The 15,718-nt window shown below is 37.5% G+C and overlaps 1 protein-coding gene across 1 annotated transcript in view; it reads left to right on the forward strand.

Moving 5' to 3' along the window:
• The window catches only part of HELZ (helicase with zinc finger), a 157,461-nt gene that overhangs the window by 108,889 nt on the left and 32,854 nt on the right, over positions 1–15,718 (forward strand). Inside the window, 4 exon segments of the mRNA XM_035724531.1 lie at positions 6,689–6,740; positions 7,547–7,737; positions 9,468–9,579; positions 9,582–9,674. Coding sequence (XP_035580424.1) covers positions 6,689–6,740; positions 7,547–7,737; positions 9,468–9,579; positions 9,582–9,674 — 448 coding nt within the window.

Genomic DNA, 15,718 nt, shown 5'->3' on the forward strand with positions numbered 1-15,718 from the left:
TCCTAATCATCCTCAAAGAAGTTTTCAAGTACCAGGTTGCTTCTGGTGTCCTTTGTATAATATCTCCCTGTCCTCTCTACTGTAGGCTTTTCTTTAGCAAGATGTGAGTAAAACAAAGCAGTTTAAAAGACCGTCAACACTCATTAAAAGCATGCCCTTAGAGCATATTATTATAAGGAACAATATTATGTAATAGTGTTTGTAGAAAACAGTTCTAATCCTGGGTTGCTGACCAGTTCATTTCAAGTAATATTTGACACAGTGAAAAAATTTGGTTGACTTCTGGAAGATTACTTTAATTGATTTGACCTATATTTGTTGTGTAAGAAGTAATCCAATGAGGAGTGGAGGTGGGTCAGTCAGGGCCATGTCTACTTTTGAACCATAGTTATTTTGGGCAGGGACAGCTGGTGTTTTTGCTACAGTGCCTGAAAACATATGCTTGCACTTACCATCTAGAAAAGAAAGCTATGAGAATGGCATGTTTAGTATTTGTTCTGGTTTTTTTGGTGTGTTTATAGTCATCAGTATGGTATTAAATGACATGAACGAAGTAAAAGAATATTTCAATTTGGGGCTTCATTTTAAAAATGTAAAACCTGATGTGTAAACAATAACTAATGGTTTAATATCTTTTAAATCTTTCAGCTCAATAGGTAATAAGCTGAGAAGAGAACTACTTCTGTGTTAAAATACTGTTGTATGTTATTAGTTTAATAAAAATGGACCGAGTGTGCAGTAATGTTTAGTGATTTGGGATTTCCAGGGGGTTAAGCATCTTGTATAAATGAATCTTCTAGATTTCTAAAGCTTAAACTATTAATAAACTGATTATCAACTTATTTGTCGGATAGTTAAGTTTCTTCAGTGTACCAGCTGCTATGGTAGGTGCTAGAGAAGCCTAGATAAGCGGATTAGGCCTCCGGAGTCCTTTGCGGCAGATGGTGGAGGGTGATGGTCAGAGGAAGTAGGTGGATTCAAGGCAGTTTCCATCACAGAGATCTTGTTTAGGAGTCCATTGAGTAGACGGGGATAGTGCTAGACTGAGGAGACATTTCAGAAACTAGGATATAAAAGCTCCATTAGGGCAGAGATTTTTGCCTGTATTATTTACTGTGCTATAGCCTCAGTGCCTAGAACAACACTTGGCTCATCATAGGTGCTTAAAAGTATTTTTAGATGAATGAATGAAGCTCAAGAAAGAGCCTATACAGAAGGCCAGAGGTGTGAGAGAACAGGCTCTACAGGGATCAGCAAGGAGTTTAGGGTGTGTGGGGAGTAGGGAATCCAGGTAGAAGTTTTTGTATTTTACTGTTTTTTTTTAATTACAGTGTTGTAAAATCATTATACCCTTTGCACATCCCTAACTACAGTAGCGTAAACTCTTCTTACTGACTTGAGAACGTAAGCATCAATTTATGTACTATAGGTGCAGCTAGATTCAAGCCATGATACCAAATGTGGACTGACTCTAAGCAAGATCCTGCAGTTTGCTTTTTGTTGTCATTTTAAAGGTGAAGTAAATATGTGTTCAATCCACTTGCTTTCTAAAACCATAAACTCCCTGAAGACAAAATCCTCGTCTATATACTTTTTATGGCCCCTAGTGCCTCGCCCCACTCTTTGCATGTAGTGGGTGCTCAGTAAATATTTGATAAGAGAGTAATGGTTATGATGCATCCAGTAGAGTGTAGCATGGCTTTTCCCTCTCTCTCTCCCTTTTTTTTTTTTTTTTGGTGTGACTTTCTCTTTTATTTTATTTTTTTAAAATTCTTTATTTGACAGAGAGAGACACAGCGAGAGAGGGAACGCGGCAGGGGGAGTGGGAGAAGGAGAAGCAGGCTTCCCGCTGAGCAGAGAGCCCGATGTGGGGCTCGATCCCAGGACCCTGGGATCATGACCTGAGCCGAAGGCAGACGCTTAACGACTGAGCCACCCAGGCGCCCTGGCTTTTCTCTTTTAATAAGAGGATTGTGTAATTTTAATTAATGGCCAAAATAGCCATTGCCCGATTTTTTTTTTGACTTTTTAGAAAATATTCTTCACTGATACAACACATACTATCTGTTGTTTCTATGTCACTAACACAGTGGTTCATCAAATTTTTTATACACCTGGCTATTTAAGATTATTGATTATTTAAAGCATGTATGAGAATAATCAATAATTTTAAACAACTGAGGTATAGTGAACAAGAGGTTATTTTTGTCACTTTATCTTCTTTCTCTCCCAGTATTTTATTTTACTTCCATTAAATTGTTTTGAGGTTTGAATTTGTGCTAGAGTTTTGTTTTATTTAATTTTCTATTGTAGGAAGTTTCAAACATATTCATAAGTAGAATAGTATAATGAATTCCTTGTCATCTAGGTTTTGTTTGTTTTTTTTAAAGAATTTATTTATTTGAGAGAGAGCGAGAACACGCACATGAGCATGAGTACTAATGGGAGGGAGGGGTAGAGGGACAAGCAGACTCCCTGTTAAGCATGGAGCCCAACTCGGGGCTCAGGCCCAGGACCTGGAGATCATGGCTTGAGCCAGAACCAAGAGTTGGATACTCAACTGACTGAGCCACCCGGGTGACCCCCTGTCATCTAGGTTTATTAATTACCAACTTAATCTTGTCTCATCTACAGACCACCTCCCCTCCTTCCCCCACCAGATATACACACTGGAGAATTTTGAAACAAATCCCAGATATTTTATTTCATGTGCTAGAGCTTTTGATGAATGGGGATTTACTTCATTGCTAGAAAAGGATGCTGTTTCTTTTTAAGATTTTATTTACTTATTTGACAGAGACAGCGAGAGAGGGAACACAAGCAGGGGGAGAGGGAGAGGGAGAAGCAGGCTTTCCGCTGAGCAGGGAGCCCGATGCGGGGCTCGATCCCAGAACCCTGGGATCATGACCTGAGCCGAAGGCAGATGCTTAACCAACTGAGCCACCCAGGCACCCCAAGGATGCTGTTTTTGAAAATGTGATACTAAACCATACAATTTCCCCTTAAGTTTTCCTTAATGTTTGACTTTTAACACAGTTCTGTGCATAAGAAATATTAAAAATTAGTATTGTTGATACAGTTAGTATTGACATTTAAATCCCGGTCTGATTTCATGTAGATGCAGTCATCAGAAGCCTGGCTGATAGTTAAAAGTGCTCCAGGACCTGCTTGCTTTTAGGGTTGTATTTGGCAACAAAACATGCCCCGAGCTGTCGAGCAGTCACAAAACTTTATGTAAGAGGTCCATTCTGTGATGGTGTTAGCAAAGGTACAGAATGTTAGGGCTCCAGGAGCCGGTTGTCCAAGCTGGCCCTTTATTGCCTCCCTCTCTGCAGGCATCATTTATCGCCAAGCGCCTGTTTCATGGGCACCTGCAGAATTAGCACAGAGAAAAGCAATTTGCCTGTTTTCATTCCACTTATCCTAGGGCATTTACTGGGAGCAATGTTTGGAAGCTTTGTTAAAATGGAACAGATTCATTTGCGCACACACTAAAAACCGGACAGAGCATAGATAATACTCAGAAATGGATCCTCTGAAAAGACCAAAGCATTATTTTATAGATTCTAGTTGTGAGTTGTTTTCATCATCTGTCTCCAGCTGCTTATGTTGTTTCTCACTGTCCGGACATCAGAAAGCATGTCAGTCTGTGTACTTTAGTAGCCTCTGTGCCCAGCCAGGGGTGGACACGTGGTGGGCCTCATTAACATGTGTTGAATGCGTAAATGGAAAACAACGTGTGAAATAGTAAATATTTGAATAAAGGAATGGCAGAGTAAAAAGTCCTTAGAAACTATGTTGACATGAGCTAGATTTGCTTATAAAAATCCTGACATTCTACTAGAGGTTCACATACTTTCTGAGATTTATTAGCAAACTTCTGGAATTATCATTGTGGGATGACTTTTATAGACAGTGCAAACCCTACTGCTACATTATTATTTTGTTTATAAACTACCAAACACCATGTGATTATTCTACGGACCAAGTACACTTACTGCCCTACAGCTGCATGCTAAGTTGAAGCATCTGAGTAAAGTGTCTCCTGCACTGAACCATACAGAGTGCTGAATTATACTTGTAGAGGTGCATATCTTTTTACATGATAGACCCCAAGTTGCTTTTTAATTTAGTGTATCCCGCAACCCAGAGTGCTGATGTATATATTGTCTGGCCTGCTTCCAGCTTTACATATAGGATTAACCTAGACTGTGGTTATTCTTTGTATTGGTTTCCTATTGTTGCTGCAACAAATTAGCACAAACTTAGTGACTTAAAACAACACAAATGTATTGTATCACATTTCTTTGGGTCACATGTCCCAACCCTTGGTTGGTTTCTTGGTGTTGGGTCTCACAAGGCCAGGATCAAGGTGTTGGCTGACTGGCCTCTTATCTGGAGGCTCTGGGAAGAATCTGCTTCTGAGTTCATGCAGAATCTAGTTCCTTGTGGTTGCAGGACCGGAGTCCTTGTTTTGTTGCCTGCTGGAGCGTTCTTAGCTTCTGGAGGCTTCTCTCCTATTCTTGCATTTGGCCCTTGTGTTGTCTCAGAGTGACCAGCAATGTATTAAAATCCTTCTCTCCCTTGGAATCTCTGACTTCCTCTTCTGCCACATCTGACTCCAGCTGGGGAAACTTTCTGCTTTTAGGGCTCATGTGATTAGAGTGGGTCCACCCAGATAATCTAGGATAATCTCCGTATTGCAAATACACCACTTAATTATATCTGCGGAGTCCCTTTTGCCACATAACATGGCATAGTCACAGATTCCAGGGATCAGGGTGTGGACATCTCTAGGGGACAGTTCGTACCACACTATGACTACATCACTGTTTTCTCTGCATGCTGCACATTTACCCCTGCTTGATGGTTCATTAGAGGCTAAGAAATCGAAATGGTTTGCTACCCTTTTGGAACAGTCTTCTCTCCTTTCTTCCATCAGTGTATGTGCCCCAGCTGCTCTTGATGTCACTTCTGATGGCTTCTGCTTCTGATCTTCCCACCTATTTCCACCATCTCTGCTGCCTGCAATGCTCACCTTTTCATGGTTTCTTCTTTCTCCTGCCATGCTTTTCTTACTGCTCCTCTATTCCTCAGAAGTTTGTTTTGTATAGCTAGTGCCAATCACTGGGAACAGTCTCCGGATTAATGGACTGACTGTGATTCTTTTTTGAGTGTTTCTTCTGGCTCTCTAAGAGTTGGAACTTTGTTGCCCTTGTCCGCTCATAACTAACCTACCTGAGCGCATGCCTTGGATGTTTAGTGCTGACTTGAATAATTAACATTGCCGACAGATAGGGAGATAAATGAAGCGTCACTGTACTTTTGCTTTGGTCAGGAAGAAATTTTTTTCCCTGCTATAGATGTTATCCACTCCCCCCCCCCCGCCGCCCACACCTTCAGTTTTCAGATGTTATATATAAATAACAGATTTGTGTGTGTCTTAAGGGTAAGTTGTATAATGTGCTACTTGTGTTGTATCATGGCCTTGTGTGTTACATTTAGCCAATAGAACGAGAAAGACTTTTTTTTTTTTTAAAGATTTTATTTATTTATTTGAGAGAGAGAATGAGAGATAGAGAGCACGAGAGGGAAGAGGGTCAGAGGGAGAAGCAGACTCCCTGCCGAGCAGGAAGCCCGATGTGGGACTCGATCCCAGGACTCCAGGATCATGACCTGAGCCGAAGGCAGTCGCTTAACCGACTGAGCCACCCAGGCGCCCGAGAAAGACATTTTTTAAAGTCCAGAAATTCAGAACCATTGTCTCTTCAAATGTTGTTTCTGCCTTAAAATCATCCCATTTCTAGCATTGCTTATTTAATAAATCTTCAATTGATGGACATTTAGGTTGTTAACATTTAACATACATATAAACAATGCTGTAATGAACATCTGTGCCCAAATCCAGTATTATTTCATTTGGATAAATTCCTGAAAGTGCAATTATTGGGTTAAAGTGTATACATTTTTGATGCTTCTGGTAATATTGCCAAATTGCTTTCTAGAACATTTGTACATTCTCTTAAGCAAATTGTGTCAGTGTCTTTACCATGTTTATGTTCACATGGTTGTTTTAAAGGTTTTCATCCTCAGGGATTGAAGACTGATGTTTTTCCCTTGAAAAGCAACTTTTCATTTCATCATTTAATTAATAGAAAATTTGTAGAGCAGCTGCAAAGGAACAGAATTTAGGTTTCAGTCACATTGACTGCTTATTTCTTTTTATTTAAAAAATCATTTAAACAAAGAATTTTAGATACCCTTAATTTGAAGCTGAGAAAATTAGAGGCCTAGCACCATGACTTAATATTTATTTATTCATTTTTTTAAAAGATTTTATTTATTTGAGAGAGTATGAGTGTGTGGAAGGTGGGTGGAGGAGAGGGAGAAGCATACTCCCCACTGAGCAGGGAGCCCTTCATGGAGCTCGATCCCAGGATCCTGAGATCATGACCTGAGCCAAAGGCAGACGCTTAACTGACTGAGCCACCCAGGTGCTCCCCCATGACTTAATATTTAAAAAGAAAGTTGACTCAAAGCAGTCTAATGGTTATTGATTACAGACTTGCAGTCTTTGAATTTTAATTGTTGCTGTATATTTCAGTTTGCTTAGGATTAGGAAAGTGGTTATTGTTCTCCTAAGATGAAATGTGTTTAAATTATTATACTTCTGTTTTTTTCTTTAAAGGGGAAAAGCCTCCATCATACCCAGAATGATCATTTCCAGAATGATGGAACTGGTAAGTGGAAAATTAGCTCTGAGATAACTTGCTTTTATTGTATAAGAGATTTACCCCCAAACTTCATCACTAGAAAGAGGAGGATGGGGAGGGGGGCAGGACACACACACACACACACACACACACACACACACACACACACTCTCTCTCTCTCTCTCTCATCTCTCTCTCTCTCTCTCACTCACTTTGGAACTCACTTAACTCTTTTTCTCAACACATCTGGTCTTGTGAATTCTGTTACGCCATTTCTGAAAACAGGTGACTTATATCTAGAAGTTTTGAGGAAAAACATTTAAGCCCATGCAACAAGAGTTTTGGAAAATGTATTCTACAAATGTTGGGTCATTGAAATTTCAAGATGAAGTTATTTAAACGATTTAAAATATTACAGAATTGTGCTTTAAAATAATAATTGCTTAACCTTCATTTTGTTTGTGGCTATATTACAGTTGCAAGCCAAAACTTCATTGTGAGGGATTGTATTTATTTTCCTAGTCTTAGAAGAATGTTTACTGAGTGTGTATGGTTTTCTCTCTTGAAAGACACACCTCTAGCTTCTTGGAAGACATTTACAATTACACTTAGTTTACAAAAGGAATACTTTGTATATCTCAAGCTAATTTTAGGAACATTGTAAAATGGTTATGTGTTTTTAGTGTGCTTTACTCTTCCATATTGGTATTTCTTGATTATAAGGTATCTTCGGGAAAACCTGGGAAATGTATTTTGCTGTTGGTGATTTAAATTATTCTTGTCTAGAGGAATGTGGACAACTACTGAGTGCATCCTCTCTCTTGATTTTCCAGTTCAGCCCAATCCTTCTGTACTTATTGGCAATCCTATTAGAGCATATACTCCTCCACCACCTCTTGGCCCTCACCCAAATTTGGGGAAGTCTCCAAGCCCTGTTCAGAGAATAGATCCTCACACTGGGACCAGTATTCTTTACGTACCTGCTGTCTATGGAGGGAATGTAGTCATGTCGGTGCCTTTACCTGTAAGTGGACATTTGAGATACTTTCTATTGAATAAAATAAAATAGGTTTCATGAAATTAGTAACTATCCCAAATAGTGTTGTACCTTTTTAAAAAAACTTTTCAGTGCCTGTAAGCTTTTATAGCAGCTCTTTCTTTAACCTTCAGATTTTGAAATGACCAAAGAAATATGAATTGTTGCTTACAATTTGTTACTAGATTGTCAGTGGCTATGAAGAAATCTGTAAATTGGATGTTTTGATTGAGAAGCCTTTGTATTCTTTTAAAATACTTTTACTGGGAAAATTGAACTGAAAGTTAACATAGCTTTAAATTGGTCTCTTGTTTTACAAAGTGATGCTCTTTTATCTTTTACTTTTTTATTCTTACATAATTCATTAACCTTTCCTAAGAAATACAGTTTTTTGGAGCAGGCACAGAAGCTTGGATTAGTCCAGCTCTCCGGATCTGTGGAATTTTTCTGAGAAATTTCACTCCTTATGAAATCTTATGGTACTTAAAAACATTATTAAATCCTTTCTAAGACAATAGATATTTAGAGGGCTTCCATCTTGTGTATAACCCATTTTTATTCCTTTAAGATTCTTTAATATTTTGGTAATTTTATAAATTTGCTGATACAATATTTCCAAATTCAGGAATTTTAGCCTAGAAAACATCTTTCATTTAAGGCAAGTATTGTAATTTCAGGCAGAGGTGATTATTGCCAAGGATTTTTGGCACCTCCCACCACCAAAATGGAAAAATGCCTAGCTGTAAACCTTTCTCAGCCATATTGATCACGATAGTTTACAATTACAGCAGCCAATGAGAATAACTGTCAGTAAGAAATGTGTAATTCATGCCCACTGCCCATAGATCTTCAATTTTAGCTGACTTATTTCTTCCCAGACAGCCTGGCAACATTATACATCATTTGCTTTAAATAGTAATTCCTTTAGGATTTACATTTCATTTTACTAGGTCAAAGAGGCTTTTATTATATAAGATTTTTTTTAGGAGTCTGCATTTAACAGTTATATTACAGTAAGAGTAGCTTAGATGTCATTGTATTTATCCTTTTATGTTCGTACACAGAGAGTATATGTTTACATAACACCTAAAGAAATGTTCTGTTTCTGTGGTTTAAGGGAAGAGTTGAATTTATCAAAAGCATTAATTAAACTAATAGCCTGTTTGAATTTTCCCTACAGTAAATGGACATGAAATGATTGGGTTGGGTTATTCATGTAAAGTTGGAATATGTATATTTTGTGTCGAGACTCCTTAGACTAAATTCTTTCTTAATTTTCCCCATTCTTTCATTCAGTCTATTAAACTCTGTAACTATGCAGTTATAATTTAAAAGATAATTTCCTTGGTAACCTATGACATGTATACATTCATATTGAGGGGGAAATGATTCAGGATTATAAAATGATTTAATGTGTCAAGGAATAATTATCAGTTTAAAGTCCTCAATTTCTTCCAAACCTGAAAAATGACCAATTTTCTCTACACACTAAATATTCAGGAAGCCAATTTTCTTTTTTAAAGAAGCCAGTTTTTGACCAGTTAAGATGTAGTAGTAATTCTGCCAGTTGTTAAAATTAGCATTGACTTTGTAGTTACTCATTTTGATAAAGTTAACATCTCTCTGTGTGTGTTTGCTTTTTCCTAATCAACAGCACTATGGCAGCTTGCCTTCAAAATGTATGTAATGCAGTTATTTTATTTCTTGTAATAACCTAGGTACCATGGACAGGGTACCAGGGCAGATTTGCAGTCGATCCTCGGATCCTTACACACCAGGCAGCGATGGCCTACAATATGAACCTCTTACAGACACACGGACGGGGGTCTCCATACCATACGGCCTTGGGCACCACCCACCTGTCAGCATAGGGCAGCCACAAAACCCGCATCAGGAGAAGGAGCAGCATGAGCCAAGTCGAAATGGTGAGCTGCTTCACTATTCTCATGTTCCTGATTGATGATATGCCTGTTTGTATCAACATATAAAGTTCTTTTAACAGTATGATTATTTTTTAAAAATATTTTATTTATTTATTTAGAGAAAGCATAGGGAGGGGGGGAGAGGGAGAGGGAGAGAATCTCAAGCAGACTCCCTGCTGAGTGAGGAGCCCAACACGGGGCTCGATCTCACGACTCTGAGACCATGACCTGAGCCGAAACCAAAGAGTTGGGTCGCTCAGCTGACTGAGCCACCTAGGTGGCCAATATTTAGAGTGTTTTAATTGATAGTTCTTTAAAATTGAGCTGGAAAATCCTCTCCTGTTAAACATTTTTATTGACCCAAATTATTTTTGTGCGGTACTAAACATGAATGCTACTCTTGATTTAAAGTAGTTCTTAGGTAAATCACAATCTCCTGTCTACTTGAATTATAAATAAGGAAAAATTACCCAGTCTGTTTTTAAAGTCAGGTTTATTGAGGTATAATTTATCTACAGAAAATTCACTTTTAAAACGTATAGTTGATGTGTTTTGACAAATACAGAGAGTTGTCACCACCACCAGAATCAAGTTTTGGATATTTCCGTAACTCAAAATGTTCCCTCATATCCCTTTGTAGTTTGCCTTCTCCAGCCCCCGGCCCTGGGCAACCACTAATCGGGAGTTTTGTCTCTAGTATGTCATGTAAATAGAATCACAGAGTATATAGTTTGGTGTGTTCAGCTTCATTCACTTAACTTAATGCTTTTGAGATTCATTCATGTTGTGTGTGTCAGTAGTTTGTTCCTTTTTACTGTTGATTAGTATTCTATTATGCGGATGCACCACAATGTTTTTATCTGTCCATCAATTGATGGTCACCTTAGTTATTTCTAATTTTTGGCTCTAATGAATAAAGTTGCTGTGAACATATGTGTGAACATACATTTTCATTTCTCTAGAGTGTATTCCCAGGAGTAAGATTGCTGAGCATATTATAAATATGTAGGTGACTTTATAAGAAACTGTCATGCTGTTTTTCAAAGTGGTGATCCATTTTTCATTTCAGCTAGTAATATATGAGATTCTCATCAGCACTTAGTGTTGTCATTCTTTTTAATTTTACCCTTGCTAGCGGGTATGTGATAGTATTTGATCATAGTATTAGTTTGCTTGTTCCTAATGACTAATAATGTTGAATATCTTTTCATTGGGCTTACTTGCCCTCTGTATATCTTTCATGAAGTGTCTATTCATATTTTTGCCCACTTTTTTTATTAATGTGTTTTATGAAGTTATAAGAGTTCTTTATACCTTCTGGATACAAATCTTTAATTAGATACATGTTTTGAAAATATTTTCTCCCAGGATATGGCTTGCCTTTTCATTAACAGTATCTTTCAAAAAGTAGAAACTTCTACTTTTGATAAAATTCAGTTTATCCATTTTTTTCTTCTTTGAGTCATGTTTTTGGTGTGGTGTCTAAATTTCTTTGATCCAAGATCACAAAGATCTGTGTTTTTTCCCCTAGAAATTTCATAGTTTTAGCTCTCACATTAGGTCCATTTTGAGTTAAGTTTTATATGTGGTGTGAGGTAAGAATTCAGATGGTTTTTTTGTTTGTTTCTGTGTGTATATATATATATATAGAGAGAGAGAGAGAGAGAGAGCACAACATTTGTTGAAAACACTGTCCTTCCTCCATTAAACGTAGTGCCTTTGTTGAAAATCGATTGGCCACATATATGAAGTCTCTGTTCTGTTGATGCACGTGTTTATGTGTATGCCAGATGTGCTGTCTTGATTCCTGTAGCTTTATGAAAGTCTTGACATCAGGTACTATGAGTTTTCCAACTTTGTTCTTTTTCAAAACTGTGTATTCCAGGTTCTTTGCATTTCCATGTACATTTTAGAATCAGCTTCTCGGTTTCTACAAAAAACCCTCCTGGGATTTGGATTGGGATTGTGTTGATTTGTAGATCAATTTAGGGAGAATTGACACCTTAACAGTATTGAGCGCCCCACCCCCCTTTTTAAGGTTTTCAGTATACGACTCTTGCACATACTTTGTTAGAGTGAAAACTTAATATAGGTATTCAGTGTTACAGTTTTCCTCCTTAGTAGTGCATCCCACAAATTCTGATGTATTTTCATTTCATTCAGTTGAGTACACTTTCTAATTTCACTTGAAATTAGGTCCATGGAATATTTAGAAAAGGGAGTTTTAGTTTCCAGTTATTAGGGATCTTCTAAGAATTTTTATGTTACTTATTTCTACATTAATTCCATTGTGGAAAACATATTTTGTTTCAAACAAATTCAAACTCTTTTGATTTATTGAGATTTGTTTTATGGCCCAGAATATGGTGTATATCTTTGCAAATGTTCCATGTTCACTTGAAAAGAATGGAGTGTTCTATAAATGTTACTTAGATCAAGTTGATTGGTAGAATTGCGCACAACTACTATATTCTTGCTGATTTTCTACTTTTTAAAAAATACGTATTTAGAGAATATTGGAATCTCCAAGTACAATTGACATTTGTCTATTTTTCCTTAAGAAGTTTTGCTTGATTAATTTTGAAGTTCTGTTATTAGGAGCATCAACATTTAGGATTATGTGCTCTTGATTAATTAACTCTTATGAATTTGGAATGACTTCCTTTATCCCTGGTAGTAGTCTTTGCTCTGTGATCTACTTTGCTTAATATCTAAGGTAATCACTTTAGCTTTCTTTTGACTAGTGGTGGCATGGTATATCTTTTTTACCCTTTCTTTCTTTCTTTCTTTCTTTCTTTCTTTCTTTCTTTTCTTTCTTTCTTTCTTTCTTTCTTTTCTTTCTTTCTTTCTTTCTTTCTTTCTTTCTTTCTTTCTTTCTTTCTTTCTTTCTTTCTTTCTTTCTTTCTTTCTCTTTCTTTCTTTCTTTCTTTCTTTCTTTCCTTCCTTCCTTCCTTCCTTCCTTCCTTCCTTCCTTCCTTCCTTCCTTCCTTCCTTCCTTCCCTTTCTTTTCTTTTCTTTTCTTTTCTTTTTCTTTTCTTTTCTTTTTCTTTTCTTTCTTTCTTTCTTTTCTTTCTTTCTTTCTTTCTTTCTTTCTTTCTTTCTTTCTTTCTCTCTTTCTTTTTTTCTTTCTCTTTCTTTTCTTTCTTTCTTCCTTCCTTCCTTCCTCCCTTCCTCCCTTCCTTCCTTTCTTCTTTCTTTCTTTCTTTCTTTTTCTTTCTTCCTTTCTCCCTTCCTTCCTTCCTTCCTTCCTTCCTTTCTTTCTCTTCCTTCCTCCCTCCCTCCCTCCCTCCCTCCCTCCCTCCCTGCCTCCCTCCCTCCTTCCCTCCCTCCCTCCCTCCCTTCCTTCATTACTGTTAATCTCTTTGTGTCTTTATATTTAAAGTGCATTTCTTGGGGCACCTGGGTGGCTCAGTCAGTTACACATCTGACTCTTGATTTTGGCTCAGGTCATGATCTCAGGGTTGTGGGATTGAGCTCTGCTCGGGCTCTGTGCTCAGCTCAGAGCCTGCTTGAGATTCTCTTTTTACCTCTCCATTTGCCTCTTCTCTCGTGCATGTTCTTTCTGTCTCTCTCAAATACATAAAATCCTTAAAATGCATTTATTTTATTTTATTTGTTTTTTAAAAGATTTACTTATTTGGGAGAGAGGGAGGTGGGGGAGGGACAGAGATTGAGAGAGAGAGAGAGAGAGAGAGAGAGGGAATTCTAAGAAGACTCCCTGCTGAGCATGGAGCCCTGTGTGGGGCTCAATCCCACAATCCTGAGATCCTGAGATAATGACTGAGCCAGAACTAAGAGTTAAGTGCTCAACTGACTGAGCCACCCAGGAGTCCCTACAGTGCATTTATTTTAGGTGACATGTGGTTGGCTCTTGATTTTTTTTTTCTTTTAGTCCAGTGTGACAATCTCTGCCTTTTAATTGGGGTTTTTAGACCATTTATACTTAATGTGATTATATAGTTAGGCTTGATTTTGTCATCTTGCTATCTATTTTTAATTTGTCCAATCTGTTTTTTGTTTCTCCTTGACTTTTTTCCTGCCTTCTTTTGGATTAGTTGAATATTTTCTATGATTCCATTTTATCTCCTTTTTTTTTAAAAAATAATTTTAAACAGCTATTTTTTATTTTTTATTTTTATTTTTTTTTTAAAGATTTTATTTATTTATTGGACAGAGAGAGACAGTGAGAGCAGGAACACAAGCAAGGGGAGTGGGAGAGGGAGAAGCAGGCTTCCTGCTGAGCAGGGAGCCCGATGTGGGACTCGATCCCAGGACCCTGGGATCATGACCTGAGCCGAAGGCAGACGCCTAACGACTGAGCCACCCAGGCGCCCTCTCCTTTTTTTGATTATTAGCTATAACTGTATTATTTTAGTATTTGCTTTAGAGTTCATAGTATACATCTTTAACTTCTCACAGTCTACTTTCTATTTATATTTTACCACTTCATGTACAGTAAAAGAACCTTATGATATTTGAATTTTTCATCTCCTGGCTTTATGATATTATTGTCATGCATTTTACTTTTACATGTTATAAGCCCAAACATTATTATTATTTTTATTTAAACAGCCAAGTATCTTTTTTTTTTTTTAAGATTTTTATTTATTTGACAGAGAGAGAGACAGTGAGAGAGGGAACACAAGCAGGGGGAGTGGGAGAAGGAGAAGCAGACTTCTCGCCGAGCAGGAAGCCCAATGTGGGGCTTGATCCCAGGACTCTGGAATCATGACCTGAGCTGAAGGCAGATGCTTAATGACTGAGCCACCCAGGCGCCCCAGCCAAGTATCTTTTTAAAGAGTTTTAAATAAGAACAATAATTTTTGTATCTATCCATGTAGGTAACATTTCTGGTAATCTTCATTTCTTTCTGTATACTCATGTTTTCATTTGATAGAATTTTCCTTCTGCCTGAAGGACTTTTCTTAAAATTCCTTGTAATGTGAATCTACTGGTGATGAATTCTTTCAGTATCTGTATGCCTGAAAATATTTTTGTTTCACTTTCATTTTTGAAAGATAGTTTTGCAGGGTATAGAATTCTTGGTTGACAGTTTTTAATCTTTCAGTGCTTTAATGTTTACTCTGCTGTTTTCTTGCTTCAGTTGTTTCTAGTGAGAAATCTGATGTCATCTTACTTTTGGTTTTTGTATATGTAATGTGACTTTTTTCTCTGACCTCCTTTTAAGAGTTTCTTTTTCTACTGGTTTTAGTAGATTGCTTATGATATTCCTTGGTGTAGTTTTCTTCATGCCTCTTGTGTTTGGGGTTTTTGTTGAGTTTCTTGGATCTGTGGATTTATAGTTTTCATCAAGTTTGAAACTTTTTGACCTTTATTTCTTTTTTAAAAAGTTTTTATTTATTTATTTATTTGACAGAGACACAGCGAGAGAGAGAACACAAGCAGGGGGCAGTGGAGAGGGAGAAGCAGGCTTCTCGTGGAGTAGGGAGCCTGATGCGGGATCAATCCCAGGACACTGGGATCATGACCTGAGCCGAAGGCAGATGCTTTAAAGGCTGAGCCACCCAGGCACCCAACCTTTATTTCCTAAGATATTTTTTGTCTCACCTCCTCCTGACTTATTCAGGAATTCCAACTACCCAAATACTAGGCTGATTAAAGTTTCCCCACAGTTCATGGATGCACTTTCCTTTTTTTTCTCTTTCTCTTTTTTCTTTTTGTATTTCATTTTGTGTAGTTTCTGTTGCTCAAGTTCACTAAGTTTTTATTCTATAATGTCTAATCTGCTAGTTCCATCCAGTGTATTTTTCATCTCAGACATTGCAGTTTTCGTTTCTTGAAGTTTAGTAATAACCATATTCTGGAATGAAAATTCATTTTACAAATTCCCAGTGGCTTTCCTAAAAAAGTGATGTATATATGTATGTATGTATTTATTTAAGTAGGCTCCATGCCCAATTTGGAGCCCAGTGCAGGGCTTGAACTCATGAGCCTGAGATGAAGACCTGAACTGTTATCAAGAGTTGGATGCTTAACTGACTGAGTCACCCAGCTGCCCCATAAAAGAATGTTTTTAAACAAGAGCC

The sequence above is a fragment of the Zalophus californianus genome, chromosome 16 (assembly GCF_009762305.2).
Source record: "Zalophus californianus isolate mZalCal1 chromosome 16, mZalCal1.pri.v2, whole genome shotgun sequence".
In the NCBI taxonomy this organism is placed as follows: domain Eukaryota; kingdom Metazoa; phylum Chordata; class Mammalia; order Carnivora; family Otariidae; genus Zalophus; species Zalophus californianus.